The 21,958-nt window shown below is 41.0% G+C and overlaps 1 protein-coding gene across 2 annotated transcripts in view; it reads right to left on the bottom strand.

The window, feature by feature from the left end:
• The window catches only part of RPRD1B (regulation of nuclear pre-mRNA domain containing 1B), an 88,031-nt gene that overhangs the window by 33,452 nt on the left and 32,621 nt on the right, over positions 1 to 21,958 (bottom strand). For both annotated transcript variants that reach the window (XM_053573680.1, XM_053573681.1), the window contains exons 5-6: positions 19,562 to 19,688; positions 13,571 to 13,746 (exon numbers count right to left, since the gene is read on the bottom strand). In XM_053573680.1, coding sequence (XP_053429655.1) covers positions 13,571 to 13,746; positions 19,562 to 19,688 — 303 coding nt within the window. The remainder of the gene's footprint in view (positions 1 to 13,570; positions 13,747 to 19,561; positions 19,689 to 21,958) is intronic.

Below are 21,958 nucleotides of genomic sequence, written 5' to 3'. Positions count from 1 at the left end.
ACTCATGTTTTTGGAAGACAATATATACATATTTGGATCGAAAACAAGAGTGCTGCTTTTAATTAATTTTTCTTCAAAGATCCATGTGGGAACAAAAAGCCATCACTGACCTGCACCTCTCTCCTAGCCAGCTCCAAGATCCCATATGACTTAGTGGCAGCTGCGACATTTCAAAATGATACACTCTGGGGTGTCACAGCAGAGCTAGAGCTGCTGAGTAAGATGCTGGGGAAGATACAAGGAAGAGAAGAAATTGTTGCTCCAATCCCAATGCTCTGAGCCTCTCAGCTCCATTACCAAAACCAATGATAAAGGTACACACAAGTATCTTCCCAAAGGAAAAAGGACAGAATGGCCACAACCAGAGGAATGTTCTCCCAGCAATCAAACCATCCACTGGAGAAGTCAAATGGGAATGGGCTTCTTAAATCTGAAATCGTACCACAAAGTATTTTCAGAGTACTGCTTTCTTCTCAGAGGATCTTCAACACAAAAAGGTGATAAGGGAGTTTCCACTGCCACAGCAAAACCTCCAATCTAACAGGGGTTTGCACAAGCAAGAGAAGGATAAAAAATTAGTATCTACACTAGGTGAACTAATAAAAATGAAACTAACAAAAATAATCAATTTAGCACTGGACAATTTTTCAAACCTTAATATAATCATAAAGCTAAACATTTACAACTTAATGGATATCCATAAGATGCTTTTAAAAGACTTTTTTTTTTTTTTTGAGACAGAGGCTCAAGCTGTTGTCCTGGGTAGAGTGCTGTGGCATCACAGCTCACAGCATTCTCCGACTCCTGGGCTCAAGCAATTCTTCTGCCTCCACCTCCCAAGTAGCTGGGACTACAGGCACCCACTACAACACCTGGCTATTTTTTGGTTGCAGCAGTCATTGTTGTTTGGGAGGCTCGGGCTGGATTCGAACCCACCAGGCTCAGGTGTATGTGGCTGGTGCCTTAGCTGCTTGAGCCACAGGCGCCGAGCCTAAAAAGATACTTATTAAAAAACTTATGTAATGGGCACCTCATTACATAAAACCAGGTAAAACCAAAATACTAAAGTATAAGATCAACTATTTCTCATTAATTGTTTTTTTCCAAAATTAACTGACAAAAATGTAAGCTTTGTGCAAGTAACAAAGACCCCACAAGCTGGCTTCCTTAATGAGCATTGTACTAGAAAGCCAGGTTACTGATGCTATGCACACAAGCAAAGGTACAGACAAAAGTTTCTCCTTTTGAGCCCAATACTTATAGAGTCAAGCATTTCCTTCCCCAGTAGCTGGGACTACAGGAGTAGACGTGAAAAAGATAGTTTTCACACAAACAATTTTAAGTGCTTGCAAGTCTGCTCAGGGCAAGGCAGTCTGTAGGTTATTGCACTGCATTTGATGCAGCTCTGTCTATAACAATAAAAAGACTTTAATTCCTTTCTAGCAGCAAAAAGAGAGAGAAGGGAATATTTTCCTCCAAAGGCTGAGGGTATAGCCCATCTTTCCCATTGGAAGGAGGTAGCTGTGGCAGAAGTCAGAAAATCCAAGTTCAGATCCTACTCACCGTGTGACTGTGGTGGTGACATGTGACTTTACTTCACTGGGCTCTTGTATATATGAGATGGGAACAAAAACAATGCCTAAGCCATGGGCAGGGCCAGGGTGCATGTGAGGCGTGGGGGAGACCAGGCACTTGCTAAATTGTTCCATGTGAATTAACAGATCTTGGGGCTAAAACTCAGCCCTCCCATGTTCTGTTACTTTATGAACAAAACTTAATCTTCTTGATTTACAGGCTCAGAAAAGATATATAGAATTGAAAAAAATATATATTATTTTTTTTTTTGAGACAGAATCTCACTATGTTGCCTGCTGTAGAGTGCTGTCCCATCACAGTTCACAGCAACCTCAAACTCTTGGGCTTAAGCGATTCTCTTGCCTCAGCTTCCCAAGTAGCTAGGACTACAAGTGCCGGCCACAACGCCCAGCTATTTTTTTGTTGTCATTGTTGTTTAGCTGGCCTGGGCCGGGTTCTAACTTGCCTGCCTCAGTGTATGTGGCCGGTGGCGCCCTAACCACTGAGATATGGGTGCCGAGCTGAAGAAAAAGAATTATTATTATTCTTTTTTTTTCTTGAGACAGAGTCCCATTATGTCGCCCTTGATAGAGTATCATGGTATCACAGCTCACAGCAACTTCCAACTCTTGGGTTCAAGTGATTCTCTTGCCTCAACCTCCCAAGTGGCTGGGACTACAGGTGCCCACCACAGTGTCCAGCTAATTTTTTTTTGTTATAGTTGTCATTGTTGCTTGGCAGGCCCTGGGCTGGGCTCGAACCTGCCAGCCCCAGGGTATGTGGCCGGCACCCTAGCCGCTGAGCTGTAGGTGCTGAGCCAGAAAAAGAATTATTAATGGGATACAAAATCCTTCTTCCCACCAACCATTTGAGTATGTCCTTTAGCAAGTTTACTAGAAGCTGTCTTGAGAAAACGAAAGGGCCTTTGGCCAGGGTACTTGTTTTTAAAAGTCCACCTCTAAGACTGGGAAAAAAAGTCAGGCAGCACCATATTCCAATGGGTCCATCAAACTACAGGCCCAGGGAGAGGGAATTTGTTTAGGGAGTAAACACAGGTCGCCTGGGAACATCTCCCAACAGAAAGAAGGCCCCATCTAAGACACTGTGACTCTGTGCAGAGGTGAACGGAGATACCTGCACCTGCCACCCTGAGGTCAGGGCACTGCAGCAGGCAGGGCAGGGTCGGGCGCGCAGAGTAATAAGACAGGTAGGACTTTGGGGCTGGTCCGGGAAATAATCAAATAATCTGCAGAGTGACAAACTAGGCGGTGCCCTGAAGGAAAAAGGGAGCTAAGATAACATACTGTGAGGGGTGCTTGGCTTTATGAGGCGGGAGAAAAAATTTCCTTGAGGAAATACTGTCTGACTTGAGATATAAATGAGGAACAGGAATGAACTAGGAAAGGGTAACTGGTGGGAGATAAGGGAGAGGAGAACGTTCCAGGCAGAGCACACGTAAAGCCTGAGACAAAGGGCCAGTGCAGACAAAGCACCATGGAACACAGCAAGAGGCGTGACTGATAAGGTCAGCCCGGGAGTGCGAGAGGGGGGCCAGGCCCACATCTAGAAGCAATGAGAAGCCACTGTGATGTCTGCATTCTGCACACATGGCAGGGCTGCTGTGTGAACAGACTGCAGGGCCAGGAACAGTGCAGATGACCAGCAATGAGGCTGTGCAGGGCGCAGGGGGAGACGACCAGAGTGGACTAGGGTGGTGGAAGTGGAGAAGAGACTGAGAGGAGGGGACAGATTCAAGAAAAACTGAGGAGACTAAAAGCACACTGGCTTGGTGACTACTCAGTTAGCGAGGACAGGGATAGAAAGTCAATCTAGCAGAGGCGCAGCAGAGTTGCTGAGGGAGAGACTGCAACGAAAGAAGGCTGAAGTGACAGATTTTGGAGGTAGAAAAAAATCAGGAGAAACACTGGATGAGGCCTAGCATCTAATTCTGATGAATGCCATGCCACTCTCCAAGCTAGGGCAAGAGAAGGAAAGCAAGGGGGAGAGACAGCGGACGGCCTGTCTCGGCCCTGCTGTGTGCAGTGTCAGTGGAGGAACGGGTCTGGGCTGCAGAGCCAGGCAGACTGTCAACGCACAGGCGAACTGAGACCAGCTTAAGGAAAAGGTCCACAGTGAGAAAAAGGGTAAAGGAATATCAACATTTAAGTACAAAGATGGAGAAAAGCTTTATTAAAGGACAAAAGAGTAGGCTAGAACCAGCAGAGGGTGGTACGCAGGAACCGGTGAAAGCAAACACACAATGGGTTATCAACACAGCAGTGTTAGATGCTAGAGAGAGGGCCAGAAGGACAGAGGGAGACAAGAGACAGAGACTGAAGTATCTTTTGGCTTTTGAGATTAGACCACCAGGGGGTGAGGGGCTCTGAACACAGTCATTTCAGTGGAATGTGGATGTGTGTGTGCCAAGCTACAAGAGTTAAGAAGAGAACATAGCAAAGGAAAACGAGATATGGTAGTGATTACAAAGGGATAATGGTGCGGAGAGAGCGTCCACGTAAGTGTGATAACTTTAAATTTGGAAGAGGCAAAGCATGCTGCATGGTGAGAAGGCCACCTTCAGTGAATCTACTGGAGACGTCTGGCCTAAAGGCCCCATGTGACAAGGAAAGGAGGACGCTACGAACTTCAGGCTAGTCAAGGTGTTACAACCTATCGCCCAGGTGAGGGAAAATGGTTATTTTATAAATGAAAAGCCACTTCAAAGATAAAAGCCACATCACTGGGATAAATGGTATCTTTATGGGAATAACTCCCAGTAAGTTTATGCCCCCACAGAACAGAAACCGTGTGAGCAAAAAGAACTTAGAAAAGGATCTAATACACCATACCTGATACCACGAAAAAAAGTGGTATGTGCCCACTTGGAATCAATGTCTAACCCCCAAGAATTCTCAGAAGGTTACTGGTAACGTTCTGTTGAGATGAAATTTGTAAAATTACTGTGCTTGAAATTATCAAAGCAGATAACAACTGAATTAAGCAAAGAGAGTTGATCATACTTCTTAAAGATGTTTAAAGATAAAGGACCTGAATAAGAAAGGGAAAAAATAAGGAGGCTTGCAAAGCCAGAATGACAGCTGGTGGTAATATTCTCTTCACACGAAGCATGCCATATCTTTGAGGGCTCATGGATTTTGTTTTTATTTTGACTCCGTTTGTAACTAGAAGATTCTGCCTTAGCCACAGAAAGATTCTAATCTCATTCCAAGCCTGACATTTTATACAGAGAAAAAGTCAGAGATATAACTTCTAAGATTGCAAAGTATGCTACAATCCAATTTTACTTTCTTCAAAATACCAACCTGAAGTGGGAATAGAAGGCCCACCTTAACAGTAGTAGGAACATTCATAAAGATTGAAATAGATCTTTGCTCAAAATAACATGTACCCACTGTAGATACTACAGCTCAAATTTCTGAAATCTAAACTCTGCTCTCAAAATTACACTCACTAAAGTCAATGTTATAAGAAGTAGCTGCTATTTTCCCACAGCTGTCTCAAACGTAAACAAGACCATTTAAAAGCCAGAAGAGAGCATCATTAGTCTAATTAAACTATTCAATGTTTGCTCCTTCATAAAACAAAGACTAATCTTTAATTTGTGGAGAGGTTTATATAAAAGCTCAACGAAGTGTTCGGTTGGTTAAGATGTTTTGAAAAAGTGCAACATCTCCTACTGCAAGAATGCATTCTGGTGGCAAAGACTGTGAAATGTATATGACCTTCAGTGTACTTAAAGACAAGCAGACAGCTGTGTATACACACATAACCACTTCCAGAATTCTACAGAAGGGAATAATCCAAATACTGAAAGTAGACTAAAGTTAAAAAAGGGAGAAACATAAATGTGCAATAAAAATAATCAATGAAAAAAAAAATAATCAATGAATATCCAACCACAGGTATTCAACCAATCATTTAAAATGTTTATAGACTAAACATAGTTCTCTCTGGGTAATGAGATTATGATTTTTTCTTTGTACTTATTTGCTAAGTTTCCTCTGATGTATTACATTTATAATCAGGAAAAAAAAAAAAAACCAAAGAACTGAGTTTTAGCTGAATAAGAATGAATGTTCTGGTAGGCAAGGGGCGAGAAGGTGCCCAGATGCTGTTTGGAGTTAATATGTACATGTATGGTATAAATGTGAAAAATTAGTGCTGCACACACCAGCACTCAGTGGAGCTGTTCCAGAAAATAGGCCTTACCTTGCCTACAAAAGTTCGGCTACCAATATTAGAACAGTGTTAATAGCTAAAAGTATGGCATTCTTGCTGATAGAGCTTTGAGATCATGTCACACACACCCCCACCCTTTTTTTTTGAGACAAGGTCTCTCTGTGGCACCCAGGCTGGAGTGCAATAGTGCAATCACAGCTCACTGCAACTTCCAACTGCAATTTCCAACTCCTGGGCTCAAGGGACCCTCCTGTTACCAACCTCCTGAGTAGCTAGGACTACAAGTGTGTGCCATGACATCTGGCTATTTTTATTTTTATTTTTTTGATTTTGGTAGAGATGGGGTCTTGCCATGTTGCTCAAACTGATCTTGAATTCCTGGTCTCAAGCAATCCTTCCGCCTCAGCCTCACAAAATGATAGGATTACAGGCATGAGCCACCCTACCCATTTCACTGTTTCAGTATAAAGTCTCAAATGTTGGCAAACTATGCTCTTAGGTCACCAAGTATGTGAAGTACATAATAATGTGACACTTTGCTTCCCTAGAATGAAGAGAACTAAGTTTCACATTATAACAAACACACACACACACACACGCACTCCCATGATAGATAAAAGCTCCAGCTGAAAATCTGGCCTGGGACAGCAGCAACCGGGCCCAATACGTAGCCTCTAAACTCCAAATCATTTACAGAGCCCTTCACATCAACTCAAGAAAAGTCCTCACATATTGGAGGGAAACCTGGGGGGTGGGGGGAAGAGTCTCCCAAATCAAGGCAGGGAGCACGTCAGGGACTGCTGTGTGGGAAGGGATTTAAGAACAAGCCACCATGATCATTTTGCAGGACAACGACCTTTCCAACAACTATTCTGACAGCATTTAGCCTATGGAAGAGAGAGCTATATGCTAAGGAAGGACAAAGTGTGTAGAGGACTGGGGGATAAGTGGGGCCAGCTCTAGGCAGGGCCACTCACCTCCCAGGGGAACACAGTTGATAATCACTGGACTCAGGAGATCTGGGCACTGGTCCTCACTTCCTCTGTGACCCTGAACTGCTCAGATAAACCCTGAGCTTAGTTCTTATCTAAAACGAGGGTAGGATCACCTGTTCCCATCTGCCCTCACTGTAATGGATGATGAAATACTGGCTTTGAGCAAAAAGGGGAAGAGGGAGAATTTACTCCAAAGCTGACAAAAAAGGAGCTCGCTAGCTCCACCTACTGCCTGTTCCATCGCTGAACAGAAAGATTCTAACCATTTATACCCTGCAGGGAGGTGGGGGGGATGCGGTTTGGTTTAGAATCCCCTTAAACTGTAGCCAAAAATTTTTCAAGTTTTATAACCACAATGCAAACAGAAATATGAAGAGTCACAAGAATGTTGGATTCTGGACCTTTTCCCCTTCCCAGCTGTGTTGTCTAAAGTCAAAGGCTCTACTCAGCATTCATTACAGCCAGGGGGAGGTATGGAGCTAAGGAGAAACAGCAGCAGCTTTAACTTCACTGAGGCAATTTCTCCCTTCCTATCGGAGCAAGAGTGTGCTCACAGGTATTCAGAACCTGGGGGACAGACACAGTTCTTCCACACTTAGGCCTTGGAGGTCACACTTACAATGCTTTCACGCCACTGTTTTATCTCCTCATGTAAGATGTCGTTTCTCTAAAACAAGATTCTTGGGAATGGTTTAAATGATTCAACTTGGCTATCTTTCTGTTTAAGATGTTTTCTGCTGTTAATTTTGTGGAATCAAATTTTTCAAAATCAAAACAAAACAAAAAAACAACCTGGTGAAGATACCAGATGTCTGCCTTGGATTCTACTCCTGGTCTGTGGCTAACTTGCTCTTATGGGTTTGAGTTTCTCTGTCACTTCAGAAGTCAGACTATGCAATCTCTAGGGTTCCACCCAGCTTGATAATCCTACATAGTCACCAGGACTCTACGTATCAAAATACTTTGTAAAGCTGGATGTTACAACTATGCTCCTGCGCCTTTGTTGAGTGCAGGTATGCACACACACACACATTCACACCCCTTCTAGAGGTGGGGATTAACACCAGCGACCGAGAGGTGATGCCACCGCCTCCATATATGGCACCTCGGCGGGACCTTTATAAAGCCAAATACATCGTGTCACCCTAGGGTACTTTTTAAAATTCTGCGGCAGAAATAAATGGCAATGAGCTTTTGCAGAAATGGAAAAGCTGATTCTCAAATTCATATGGAATAATAGGTCCTAAAGCGCCAAAACAATATTAAAGAAGAACAAACTTTGAGGGCTTGTACTTCCTAATTTTAAAACTTACTACAAAGCCACAGTAATGGACGCTGTGGTACTGGCATAGGATAGACATATAAATCAATGGACTAGAATGAGAAATAAACCCATACATCTATGGCCAAATGACTTTTCACAAGAGTGCCAAACATTCAGTTGGGGAATAATCTCTTCAATCTCTTCAAATGGTGCTGAGTAGATATCTACATGCAAAGGAATAAAACTAGTTCCATCTTATACCATAAAATAACTCAAAATGAATCAACTTGAATGTAAGAGCTAAAATTATCAAATCCTAAAAGAAAATACAGGGGAAAAAACTTCATGTCATGGAATTTGGTGGATTCTTAGATGTGACACCAAAAGAACGAACGAACAACAACAAAAAACAGACAAATTAGAATTCATAAAATTAAAAACTTTTGGCTGGGCACGGGGGCTCATGCCTGTAATCCTAGCATTCTTGAAGGCTAAGGCAGAAGAATGGGCTTGAGCATAAGAGTTCAAGATCCAGCCTGAGTAAGACCAAGGCCCTATCTTTATTAAAAATAGAAAAACTGGCTCGGCACCCATAGCACAATGGTTACGGCACCAGCCATATACCCTGCCACATACACCGAGGCTGGTGGGTTTGAACCCAGCCCAGGCCAGCTAAACAAGGACAATTGCAACAAAAAAAATAGCTGAGCATTGTGGCAGGTGCCTATAATCCCAGCTACTTGGGAGACTGAGGCAAGAGAATCGCGTAAGCCCAAGAGTTTGAGGTTGCTGTGAGCTGTGACGCTATAGCACTCTACCAAAGGCAAAATAGTGAGACTCTGTCTCAAAAAAAAAAAAAAGAAAAAAGAAAAACTATCTGGGTGTTGTGGTAGGTGCCTGTTGTCCCAGCTACTTGGGAGGCTGAGTCAAGAGGATTGCTCAAGCCCAAGAGATTGAGGTTGCTATGAGCTAGAGTGAGACTTTGTCTCACAAAAAGAAAAAAATAAAATAATGTGTTCACATTATTTTTAGTGAAGCATCACAGGAGTGGAGAAGTATGAATCCTATGTACTCAACTTTGACTTGAAGACAATTAATGACTATTAATGACATGGTGGGGCATGGGAGAAGGGGAGAGCAGACAGAGAAGGAGGGAAGGGCAAAGAAAAAAAAAGAACAAGAAAAGAAAATGGTGACTAATCTTCACATAAATTGGTTTTAATTTTGATCAAGTATATTACTTAAACATTAATTTTCAACTCAACATGTTAATATGTTGTTTAGGATATTGTATCCTCATTTGTAAGTGACATATGTTTGTAATTTCTCCTTTATAATAATATATTTTCTCCAACTTTAATGTCGGGTGTAGCCAGATCAAGTAGAATGATTTTGATATATTTCTTCTTTTTCTATTGTCTATAAGGGTTAGCATGATCTGTTTTTTTAAATTATTTTTTACTTTTATTTATAAATATTAGTTGTCTATTTTCCGATACTTAAAAAAATAAGAAATCAACTGATGACTCCATACTGAATCTCAGAGTCAAAGCATTCTATAATAGACATACCCTTATTTGACAATGTGAACGCTACTTTCTTTGCATTATTATTATTATTGCTTAATATTTCGATGTAGCAATTGTCTGATTCCTTTTCTGAATGTATTTATGTTCATTTGTTCTTTACAAGGTTTTTGTTTCTAATCCTTATCTTAAATATTGTTATTGTTATTATATTTTAAGTCTTTTTAATTTTGTTAAGGCCCAAAAAATGGAAACCTAATTAACACATGTATGTAAAAATAAAATTAAAATTAAAATCAGAAAAAAAAAAGAAACACTTTTGTCCTTTAAAGAACATTACCAAGAACATGAAAAGAAAACTTACAGAACAGGAAAAAACATCTACAAATTATATCCGATAAGGGTATAGTATCCAGAATATATAAAGAACTCTTACAACTCAACAAAAAGCAAAATAGCCCAATTCAAATATGGGTAAAGGACATGAACAGAAATTTCTCCAAAGAGAAATGGCCAAAAAGCACATGCAAAGTTGCTCAACAGGGTCTTTTTCCGTCACCCAGGCTAGAGGGCAATGGTATAATCATAACACACAGCACCCTCCAGCTCCTGGACTCAAGTGAACCTCCTGGATTAGCCTCGCAGGTAGCTGGGCCTACAGGCACGGGCCATTATACTCAGTGAATTGTTTTTCTTTCTTCTTTTTATAGAGATGTGGCCTTGATATGTTGCTTAGGGGGGTCTTAAACTCTTAGTCTCACACAATCTTCCTGCTTTAGCTTCTCAGAGTGTGGGGATTACAGGAGTGAGCCACCATGCTTGAGAAAACAGTTACTTTTTTGTAATAACATACTTAAATCACAACCAATCCTTAAATCATATTTGTTAAACCATGTTTCATGCAACCTAAAGAAAACTCTTTTAAGTAATGAATTTCAGTCACACAACGAATATTTATTTCAGGAACAAATACGTTCCTGGCACTGTGAAAGCCCAGAGTGGATAGTCTAACAGGCTTAGAAGACTTGCCGACGGCATTAGGACAGCTAGAAACTGGCCGTGCATTCGGTAATTCTCTTATGTTTTTAACAAACATCTGATCAAGTCAATGTTATTATTAGCAGTTTGGTTTTTTTCTTGATCTATTTCAATTCAGACGTAAGTTAGAATATTCCCCTTAGTTAGAACATTTCTCATATTCTACCTTACTTCCTGTTTGCTGCTGTTCCCTCCCTATTAGAATAAGCTCTTTGAGGGGAGAAAGCCCATCTTGCTCATATTTGCACAACTGACTGGCACAGGCTTTGTGGACTCCCCGAATGAATACCCAGCACCTGAGGACCACAGACCCTAAGCCCCCACTGTGTCTCCAGCACTGCCTTCCCAGACCTATCTCTGTCTCTTTATCTTTCTTCACATCCAGTCTTGCTGCTCCCCATTTATGAACACATTTCTCTTCTTTGACTACGATTTCCTTTTACAAAAAGGTTTTATTGCCTGACAAGAGATTTGGACTTATCTTAAACCACAATCAGAATTGCCAACTGCCTCCTTAATCTACATTATGTACAATCAGTCTGGTTTTTATTTTTTATTTTTGGTTTTATGTTCCCCTATGCTATTTATGCTAGAATGCTTTCCTTGAGGGCAGAAAGCTCTGAATTATCATATGCTCTACAGCCCAAAGTGTGGGAGCCACTGAGAAATCTAACATAAAATGTTCAAGTGAAAGAAAAGGAGAAGCTCGTTGCATAAAAGATGAGATAAACTTAAAAAAGAAAACACAAACAAACCTAAGTGTGTTAAAACTTTGGGGAGAAAACAGACTCCCAGCCAAATAATCGCATTTCCAAATAGCTCTGAGAATTCTACGTATTCACACACTGAAGGCAATGAAAGGATTAAAAAATAGAAGATTCAATTAGCATTTGATTTGGCAGTTTTAAAGCAAGAATTGGCTGTGTTACAAAAATGAATGTTAAAAAGAAAGGTATTCCTTATGTACTATGTCCCCTCCAACAGACTTTTGGAAGAACTCAAAGTATGAATGCACCAAACAGCACATACTTATCAAGTTTTACCATCACCATAAGGAGACAGTGGAATAAGACCAGGCCATTACAGGATGTGAGAGGGAAGTCTTAGATTCAGGAGAGCAAACTGTTCACATTTTTAGCAAGCACAGATAAAGAAACAACTAAAGCCATCTCTCAAATCTGAAGTTGCACCTAGTCATTTGCTTTTGTAAAATGCAGCAAATTTAGCTCTCCTTTTACAAGGAAGGGTTCTGCTCATGTGGCTGGGAGACATGGTTTGGGATAAGAACTTTGAGTTCAGATGTATTTTTCAAAGGTGGGGCCTCCCTGTTGCACTTCCTCAGCAATGGAATGTCAACGCCATTCTGCACTGAACAGACTGAGGAGGGCAATATGAATGGGAAGCTATTGAGCTGACTCAGATCTGTTCCTTAATGAGTTTTCATGGCATCCAACAAACCCCTAGTTCTACACAAACTTGAATGACTCCCCAAGAAGTATACAGAGGAGAGTGTGACTGTGGGGATGGGAAACAGAACAAAGAGTTAGCTGGCTCTACCAGCCCGGCCTCCTCCTCAGAGGCTCTGTCCTCTATGGTAGCTTGCCATGTTCCACCCAACAGCTGCTCATGATAATCAATGTCTGACAGATCAGAGAAAGCCCTTAATGTGTCACCAAGGGGCAGTTCAACAGATGGCACGGTGACTTACAACCAGAATCATTAATTACACTTTATTAGTCCCAGGGCACAGTGTTGAAAATGCTTCCTCAGTGAAAGATGAGCATTTCAGATAAATGACCGTCTGGTACTGTCTAAAAAACTCTCTTTAGTATTTCTGGTCAGTGCTAATATCTGAATCCAAGCCATAGTATTTTTAGTTTCTCGTCTTCCATAGACAAGTTGGCCAGGAATATGAAGCTTCCACTACCATGACCCATTACAGCACCCATAATCCCTGCAGGTAAGGACACAGTAAAAAACTGCCCATCACTCACTTCCCCTTTCAAGTTGGAAGACTGCGTTGAAAGGCAAATATAGTTGTTTCAGCCACAAAGCTGGCCCCGTGTTTCAATGTTCCCTCCCTCTATGGCAGAGAACATGTTTCCTGAGCATGAAGGAAAGGCAGCTCTCCCCCTCCCTATCTACCCTGAGTGGGATGCAAGAGGCATCTCCTGTAATATATCTATAATGTGAGTGGTTCTCCAGCTCAAAGCTATCCTCCCTTCACAAAACCACCAGTGGCAGTTGTTCTCCATGGCTTTTTTAAAAAGAAAAAAGCAGATACTCCTGAAAAGGAAGCCTAGAAACTTGAGGCCAGCAAATGTTCCCACACATCCACATTGCCGGCTCTGTCATCCAAGGGACTGAGCACTGAGGTTAAATCACCATGTACTTAATTAAGAAGCCAAAGCAAGTGCATGGTGAGGAAATGTTTCCAAACTCCCTCCCCAAGGGCACTCAGAGTAATGTCCTCAACACAGGGTAAAAATGAGTTTTTTCCCAACAGTTTTGAAAATTGGGCTCCATAAATACTACTGTGAAATTTTAGAACCGACTATAGACAGTTTGCAGGCAGATGACTTACTGATCTTAGCACAGATACAAGTCAGAAATAAATGTCCAAACAACTCAAAAGAAAGAAATTTTTAAGTGTTTCCCAAATACTACCAAATCAACAATTCTTTGGCTTTCATCAATGTCTTGTTCTTTTTGTACCTACAACTAAAACACTATTAAGGTCCTAAATGCTATGATTAAGAGTTCACTATTCCCTACAATCCAGTTTGTCCTTTCTAGACACGTGAAAACAATTTTTAACTAGGTTCAAAAATAATTACAGTATCTGAGGGATGTTACCATCTCATGAATTTTTAAAAGATAAGAATGTTAATTAAGGTGTAATAAAAACCTCCTAGTGTGGGCTACAGGAAGGGAAACTTGGGAAGTCTGGATCTGCTTTGCAATGTACTCACTTCTAGCTTTTTCTCCTTTTCTGACAAGACATCTTTCTGGTTCTGGGTATACTCCACCAACATCCGAGCCAGCTGGCGGCGGTCTTCCAGTTCTGCTGCCAGGCGCCCGTTATATTCTGCTAGTAACAGACATGCTTCATCTACTGTTTTTGAAAGACGTTCAGCCGCCTCTTTGTCTAAGTACAAGAGAGACCAATAAAACAGAGAAAATAAACAAATCACATAGGTACGATTATGAACATTTCTGGGGAAGGTTAGCAATTTTTCTACCAACATACAGAGTCTAAGCATAAGCCAGAACCTGTGAACAAACAACGGGCTGGCTGACCAAGAAACCCAAAGGCATTTGCTCTGTCAACAAGACAGGACATTTCTCAATTACCTGCCGTGACTCAACTGTAGAGGGAGGGGAATCTGGAAAAGGCTTTCTAAACACCTATTTCTGCAAAACTTCTACAAACAAAATAAGCAGAAAGAGATATTTAAGGTCATTGTGAAATAATTTTTCCTTGCCCTGGGATTTTCAAGTGCTTTTGTTCATTACAGTTGGCCCTTTGTGTCTGTAGGTTCTGTAGCTGTGGATTCAACCCACCATGGATCAAAAATATTCAGACAGACATACACACAAAAAAAAAACCCAATAAAAATACAATAAAATACACATTTAAAAATATATAGTAGAACTATTTACATAGCAGCACTCACATTGTATTAGGTATTATAAGTAATCTAGAAATGATTTAACGCATACATCAAACATCATGATATTTTGCAGAAGGGACTTGAGCACCCTCAGATTTTGGTATCCTCAAAAGACAAGAGAACCAAACCCAACAGTTACTGAGGGGTGACTGTATTTCTTTCCTACATTTTGCTGAAATAAAAAAGCATACACTTATTTCTTGGGTGTGGAAACTAAAACCAAGAAAAGCTACATGACAGGCTTGAGGAGGCTGAGGAGTTGGGACTCAAAGTCAGGTCTCTAAAATGGAAATTATAGGACCCTGCCTCTTAAACCATGTAAGTCTTGAGCCTAGTATGAGCCCTGATTAGAAAAAGGCTTTTCTATACTTTTCAACATGACCTCTGGTAAAAATACATTTATGTAAATACATATAAAAATAAAAGTTTCATAAAACAGTATTTATCCTTAAACGGGTTCTTATCTTCTATTCTATTTTCTTAAAAATGTTGGTGGGCAGCGCCTGTGGTTCAAAGGAGTAGGGCGCAGGCCCCATATGCCAGAGGTGGTCGGTTCAAACCCAGCCCTGGCCACAAACTGCAAATAAATAAATAAATAAAAATGTTGGTCATTACCTATCAGACTGATTTCATGTCCAATTATCAGGTTACTACTCATGCTTTTGTGTGTGGGGTGGGGGATAATATAAAAAACGTGCTGAAATATAAGAAAGGGTATTCTTGGAAAGAAGTAGAGAACAAAGCCTCAACATTAGGAAATGACAACAAAAGGAGGACTTATATTATAAAAAAATTGATTAATTATGTACGGGTTGTGCTGAGATTAGAACCCTAAATATGTCTACCTCATTTTAACAAGGCCTTAATAGATCAAAACAGTAGGTGAGCACTTTGAAACAAGATCGTGCACTAGATCTTGTCCCCCAGTTCTGCGGGACAAACTAAAAGTGAGTTACACAGTGATAAGGGTCTGTTGCTTCCAATGACTGCAGGTTGTCAGGTGAGAGAGGTGGACGTTCTCCTGGGTGACTAGGATTTAAGAATTTCTAACATAGTCTCTCTGTCGGACTGGCTTTTAGTCACCTCCTTAATGTGAACACTGGGAGATGAACTGTCGAAGGATTCCAAATTGGGTCTGATGTCAAAGATCAGGTACTTTATCCTCTGTGGGGACAGAGAAAAAAAGATGTCCTTGGTGAAAGGGAAGGAGTGAGCAAAACAGGGCACAAAGGGAAGAGATGGCCTCAGTCCCAGAGGGTAAAGGGAGCTGCACAACCTATCCCTTTGGGCTCAGGGGTCCAGCCCACCAACAAGCTGCTGTGGTGGCTGAGCTCCTTTTAGCTCTGTCATTGCTTGACTATCTGAATTTTTTTCTCTAATTGTTAAGATGTTTGGGTACCTATAGCAAAAAAATGACAAAGAAAATACTAATTTTTAAGATTTTTAAAAAAAATCAATTCTAACCCTCAAATTGTACAAGGGAAATGACTCATTTACCCAAGTAATTATAATACAAAAAAAAATAGCTTGTAATAGTTTAATGAGATATACAATAAATACAGAAGCAAGATGCTCATTTTAGGGGACTCGCCTATAGATCATTCCAAACATCACGCGCTCTGTACTCACGTGCTTTCTTCCTCGTATCACAAGTGGCTGCAAGCCTCTTTCGCCAACCCTCCACTTGTGCACGAGCACCCCATTCTCTCTCGCTTACTTAAAGACTCAGCTTCTATAACTGTCTCCTGTGTTTCCCTACCTGGGCAAATTCTCCCCCTCCTGGCACTGACAGCAGCACGCAAGCACACTGCAGTATATTCCCATCACATACCCCCTCCAGCTACTGACCTGTGTCTGCTCCCCCTTTACAGCAAAACTCTTTAAGAGAGCTGTCCGGGTTCTCTGCAGCTACCTTCTCTTCTCCTGAACCCATCCCAAATTAGGCTTTTATACCCACCAATTCTCTGCTCAAAACCTTCTAATTAGCTTCACAAATATTAGAGTTCCCACTATGTGCCTAGACACTCAGAGGCAGCAGGGAACAAAATGGGAAAAACTCTCTGCCCTCAAATTTACATTCTCAGGTAGGGAGAAAAACAATGCATTACTATACTTATTTAACAGCACAAGGTAAGAACTACAAAGAAAAGGCAGAGGAGAAAGAATGGGGTATGGGGGTGGGGGTGGGGACTAAAAAATGTTCTATAAGGTGATCAGGGTAAGCTCACTGAGGTGATATGTAAACAAAGGCCTGGAGAAAGTGAGAGTGTGGGCCAAAGGAATAGCAAGAACTGAGGACCTGAGAGGGAAGAGTGCCTGCCAAGGAGCCCACATCCACAGACTTGAGCAGTGAGGAGGGGAAGGAGTGAAGTCTGCCCCAGGTGGGGGAGTCACTGGGGTATTCTGAGCACAGGAGACTTATCCGACTGCTGTCTGACAGGATCACTCTGGTACTAGCAATACTGAGCAGGGGGTTGGACATGTAAGTATATGGGTCTCAAGTCCAAGGGGAAGGGGCAACGCTAGAGACATAAATTAGGGAATCATCAGCATAAAAACGGTTATTTAAAGTCATGAAACTGAATGAGACCAATTGTTAGTGAAACTAGCTAGAGAGTGGGCTAAGTTCTTGGCATGAAGAGCTCAAGGAGAAGTGAAGAAACCAGCAAGGAGGCTAAAAAGACATGGCCAGAGAGTGGAGGAAAGCTTGAACAACATGGGGTCCTGGTTCTCTATAGCTGTAACACATTACCACAAATTTAGTGGCTTAAAACACCACAAATGTTTTACCTTATTTACTGTTGTGGCTGCTTCCTCTAGCTCCAAAGCATAGTACTTCAACTGTTGCATCTGTAGTAGTATCTCCTTCTCTGACTCTTACCCTTGCTCCCTGCCCCCAGGCCCATGTGACTACAATGGACTCACCTATTTCAAGATCCTTAAATTAGGCACATCCTTATCACATAACATATTCCCAGGTTCTGGGGATTATGACATGGGCATTTTGAGGGGGTGCATTATTCCATCTACCACCCCAAGTGAAGAAAGTTATTTTCAAGAAGAGGAAATAAACCAGTGAGCCAAATGCTCCTGAGGTCCAGTTAAGATAAGGGCAGAGAATCCACTAGTGAATTGAGAGCAGCAAGGAAATCGTCAGCAACCTTTGACAGCAGTTTCAGAGAAGCAGAATCAATAGAGAACGGGAGAAGTGGAGACAACGTAGGCAATCCGTTCAGGCTGTTTTGCTAAAGCGATTGGAGAAATGAGGTCATAGCTAGAGGAAGATATGAGGCCAAGAAAAAAATTTTCCACATGGGAAAAAAATGCATGTTTTTATGCTATTTAAAATGATGTAGTAGAGAGAAAAAAGGAAGATGCCGGAGAAAAGGGAAGCACTGTTGGAGCAACGTCCTTGAGTAGTAGGTGAGAAGGAGCAGGTCTAACTCACGGGGAGAGTGACAGGTTTAGAAAGCAGCACTTCCATCCAAAGACATAAGAGGAAAAGTCAGCTAAGGTGTGTTTACTTGTTCTTCCCAGCCATGCTCAGATGCGTAGGTACAGGAAAGAAACAGACGAACAGTTGGATTAAAGAATAATGGTTTCCAGGGTGGAGGGGTAGGGGGAAATAAATATTCAATGGGTATAGAGTTTCAGTTTTGCAAGATGAGAAAAGTTCTGGAAAATGGTTGCACAACAATGTGAGGGTACTTAACACCACTTAACTTCTCACTTCTATGTCATGTGTATTTTACCACAATTAAAAATTTAAAACATATTTTAAAAAGAAGTTGTATGAGACCTTTAGGTCAGTGAAAACAGAGAAATGAAGTTGTATATTTGGCATTATATTAATTTGCTTACAACGTTTGCAGAATGTGATTTTGATCGTAATAATAACAACAGCATGGATTTAACCAGTTTAGGAATTTTGCCAGGAGCCTACACTGAAGAGGGAAAAAGAAAAAGGGTTGGAGGTGTGGGCAGAGGTGATAATAAAGACTCCAATCTGAGTAAAGAAAATGAGGTTTAAGGCCTAGGAAGGTGGAGGGATCAACAGACTGCAGAGACCCTGGGGTGAACTGCTAGGGCAAGGAAGCAGCATGAGGAGGCTGAATGCTTCTGCCAATTTAGAAGGTTCTCCAACTAAACCCACCTCCTGCTAGAAGGTCTTTCTATGTACTGTTCCCTCTGTCTGTCTGGCTGCTCTTCTTTCCCTTAGGTATCTTCAAGGCTTGCTTCCAAATGTTTTGGGTCTCTGCGCAAGGCCATCTTATCAGAAAGGCCTTGCCTAAGTTCAAAATGTTATCTCCTCAGTCACTCTCTGCTCCACACTCCTGCTTTATTTTTGATACTTCACCCCTGAAGGGATATAAGTGGTACACCAAGTGCATCTACTACACAGTGGGTCTCAAATATTTTTTGAATGAAGGGAATAGGTCATGAGTGAGCTTGATTTCCTTTAGATGGATCTGGAAGAGATCAGAGGAGTAGGCAACTCAGAAGACTGCAAGGGGAACTGGTGGCCCTTGGGAGAGAGTGGAATGAAAGGTCTGAGCTTTTGTAATAAAAGAGCATAGGCTTTGCAACCTAGTTTGGAATCCCAAGAGCCACTACTTGGGTGACCTTGGGCAAGACACTTGACCTCTCAAAGCCTCAACTTCCTCCGTGCAGTATGCAAATATACATTCAGCCATTCCAAAGATTATCATGTAGAGTGACAATACCTGGCACAGAGCAGTCTCTCAAGATTAATTCACACTTCATTTCTTTCTCTCAACTTCCCAGGTGGAAACTGGGAATAATGTCAACTGCCTCTCCCTGTTTAATTGGGGGTCATCAGTACGGCAAAATGACCTAACAACACACACCTGGAATTCGTGGCATCAAAGGCCCTGTCATCTATGGGGTTTGTCAATGTACAACGCAGAAATCACACAGCCTGGAGGCATACATTTTTCTCTTTCAGTAAGAGGGTCGTGAGTTTAACGGGTAGCATAATGCTTATCCCCACCTCCTACCACATGCACACACAACCTGTACTGTGTTTTCAAAACACCTAGAGTGCCACAAGTTGTGACAGGCAAGCATTTCTACAGTAATTCCAAGAGTCACTATTCAAACTTTGACTATTTCAAAAGCTTCTTAGTTCAGCATGTGAGTTATGTTTGCAAATCCCAAGATGGCAAAGTATACAATACAACATGGAAAGTCTATACTTACAGACATAAACATGTCCTAAGGTTTGATGCACTACACATGTCTCTCTTTTCCCATCTTTCACTTACTCACCTGTTATTTTTTCTAACAGAGAAACATCCTGCACTTCCTGGGGCAGAGAAGCAATTTTCTGTCGGACAGTGGCATCCCCTGATGCAGCATTTTCCAAATCTTGCAAAGCTTTGATTAGTTCCTCTGTCTGTAAAATAAAACCACAAACAATACTACCCATTAAGACACACGGGGTTTAAAGAAAAATAGTTGGAGTTAAATGAGGAGGCATATTCTAAAAACAGTCACTTCTGACATTTTTTAAAAAAATTGTTTTGTCTCAGAGCTTACAGTCAGTGACATGGATTCTAAGAGAATATACAAAATTAATTTTTCTAAATCCATGTCAAGATATGAATAAAATTCTGCATAATTCTTTTTTTTGTTAAATGTAAAAGAGCATGTTTTTGTCAACATAAGAAAACAGAGTCTGGTTCATATTGCTTAATTTCAAATGATGCATTACTTTCAGTGTAGAATAGTCTATAGTATAGAATGTATCACCTGTTTAACAATTGTGTATTAACCAATTAAATGAAATGTACACAACCTACTTCAACCCTTTTTATCACTCCCAAAATTAAATGTGTCAAACTCGTTAATTATAGACAAAGTGGGGGAAAAAAACAAGAAAAGCAAACCAAGAATGCATTCTGTGTACATCAAAAAGGAGTTCTTTAAATTGTGAGAAAACACAAAATGTTGACAGATTAGCCAGTCAAGAATGACAAAAGAGTAGTTGACTCTGTAGATGATAGTTAGATTAGCCTGAATGTTGATGATTCAGGTTGTTCTCTTCAAAGTTTTAATTATTTTATTTCATTTTAAATTTTCTCTATACATATACATGCGTTTATTTGGTTTCCACTTTTTGCTTTCACAAAATTAAAAAGACTTAAAATTTAATAACAATAATAATGTTTAAGATAAGGACTCGAAAAAAACCTCATAAAGAACGGATGAAGATAAATACATTTGGAACAGAAATCAGATGATTGCTGCAACGAGATATTGAGCAATAATAATAATGCAAAAAAAGTAACTTCACATTGTCAGATAAAAGTATATCTATCATAGAATGCTTTGATGCTGAGGTTCAGTATGGAGTCATCAGTTAATTTTTTTTTTCCAAAGTCTCAAAAAACTGACAATTAATATTTATAAATAAAAATAGAAGATAATTTCAAAAAACAGATCATGCCAAATCTTTTTTTTTTTTTTTGTAGAGACAGAGTTTCACTTTATTGCCCTCGGTAGAGTGCCGTGGCCTCACACAGCTCACAGCAACCTCCAACTCCTGGGCTTAAGCGATTCTCCTGCCTCAGCCTCCCGAGTAGCTGGGACTACAGGCACCCGCCACAACGCCCAGCTAAGATCATGCCAAATCTTATAGACAATAGAAGAAATACTTCAAAATCATTCTACTTCATCTAGATATACCTGATATTAAGATTGGGAAAAAATACAAAGGGAAATTACAAACATATTTGATTTATAAATGAGGATGCAATATCCTAAACAACATATTAAGAAATTGAATTAAGAATTATTATTCAAATAAAGTACTTTGGTCAAAATTAAAGTTCAAAGTTCAGGTTGTTCTCTTCCAAGTTCTTAAATACAAAGATACATGCTCTAACACTGCTAACATTTAATCCCCAGTCTAACTGAACATTTTTTTTTTTTTGTAGAGACAGAGTTTCACTTTATTGCCCCCGGTAGAGTGCTGTGGTGTCACACAGCTCACAGCAACCTCCAACACCTGGGCTTAGGTGATTCTCCTGCCTCAGCCTCCTGAGTAGCTGGGACTACAGGTGCCCGCCACAATGCCCGGCTATTTTCTTGTTGCAGTTTGGCCGGGGCTGGGTTTGAACCCGCCACCCTCGGCATACGGGGCCGGCGCCCTGCTCACTGAGCCACAGGCGCTGCCCTGGTTTGTTTTTTTTAAGAAATAGGGTCTCCCTCTGTCAACCCAGGGTAAGACTGTAGAAGTGCAATCACAGCCCACTGTAGCCTCAAACACCTGGGCTCAAGCAATCCTCCTGCCTCAGCCTCCCAAGTCACTGGAACTATAGCTGCATGCCACCATGCCCAGCAGATTAAAAAAAATGTTTTTTAGAGACATGGTCTTGCAATGTTGCCCAGGCTTGTCTCAAATGATCTTCATACCTCAGCCCTAAGAGTTGCTGGGATTACAGACGTGAATCAGCACACCTGGCTAATATTTTAACATAACACAAACCAGACACACTTCCTACTTATATAGGCTTTAAACACACCCATGTACAACAAAGTAAAGCTGATTTAGGAAAAGTAAAAGGTGGCAGTGTGGCCCCCTGAAAAGAGCATGTGTTCTAAAGTCAAACAGACCCATATTCAAATTAAGACATGGGCAAGCAATTTAACCTGTCTCCTTGA

This window comes from Nycticebus coucang, chromosome 21, assembly GCF_027406575.1.
Source record: "Nycticebus coucang isolate mNycCou1 chromosome 21, mNycCou1.pri, whole genome shotgun sequence".
Lineage (NCBI taxonomy): Eukaryota > Metazoa > Chordata > Mammalia > Primates > Lorisidae > Nycticebus > Nycticebus coucang.
The sequence above is the reverse complement of the archived record's forward strand: the minus strand, read 5'-3'. Positions and strand labels throughout refer to the sequence as shown.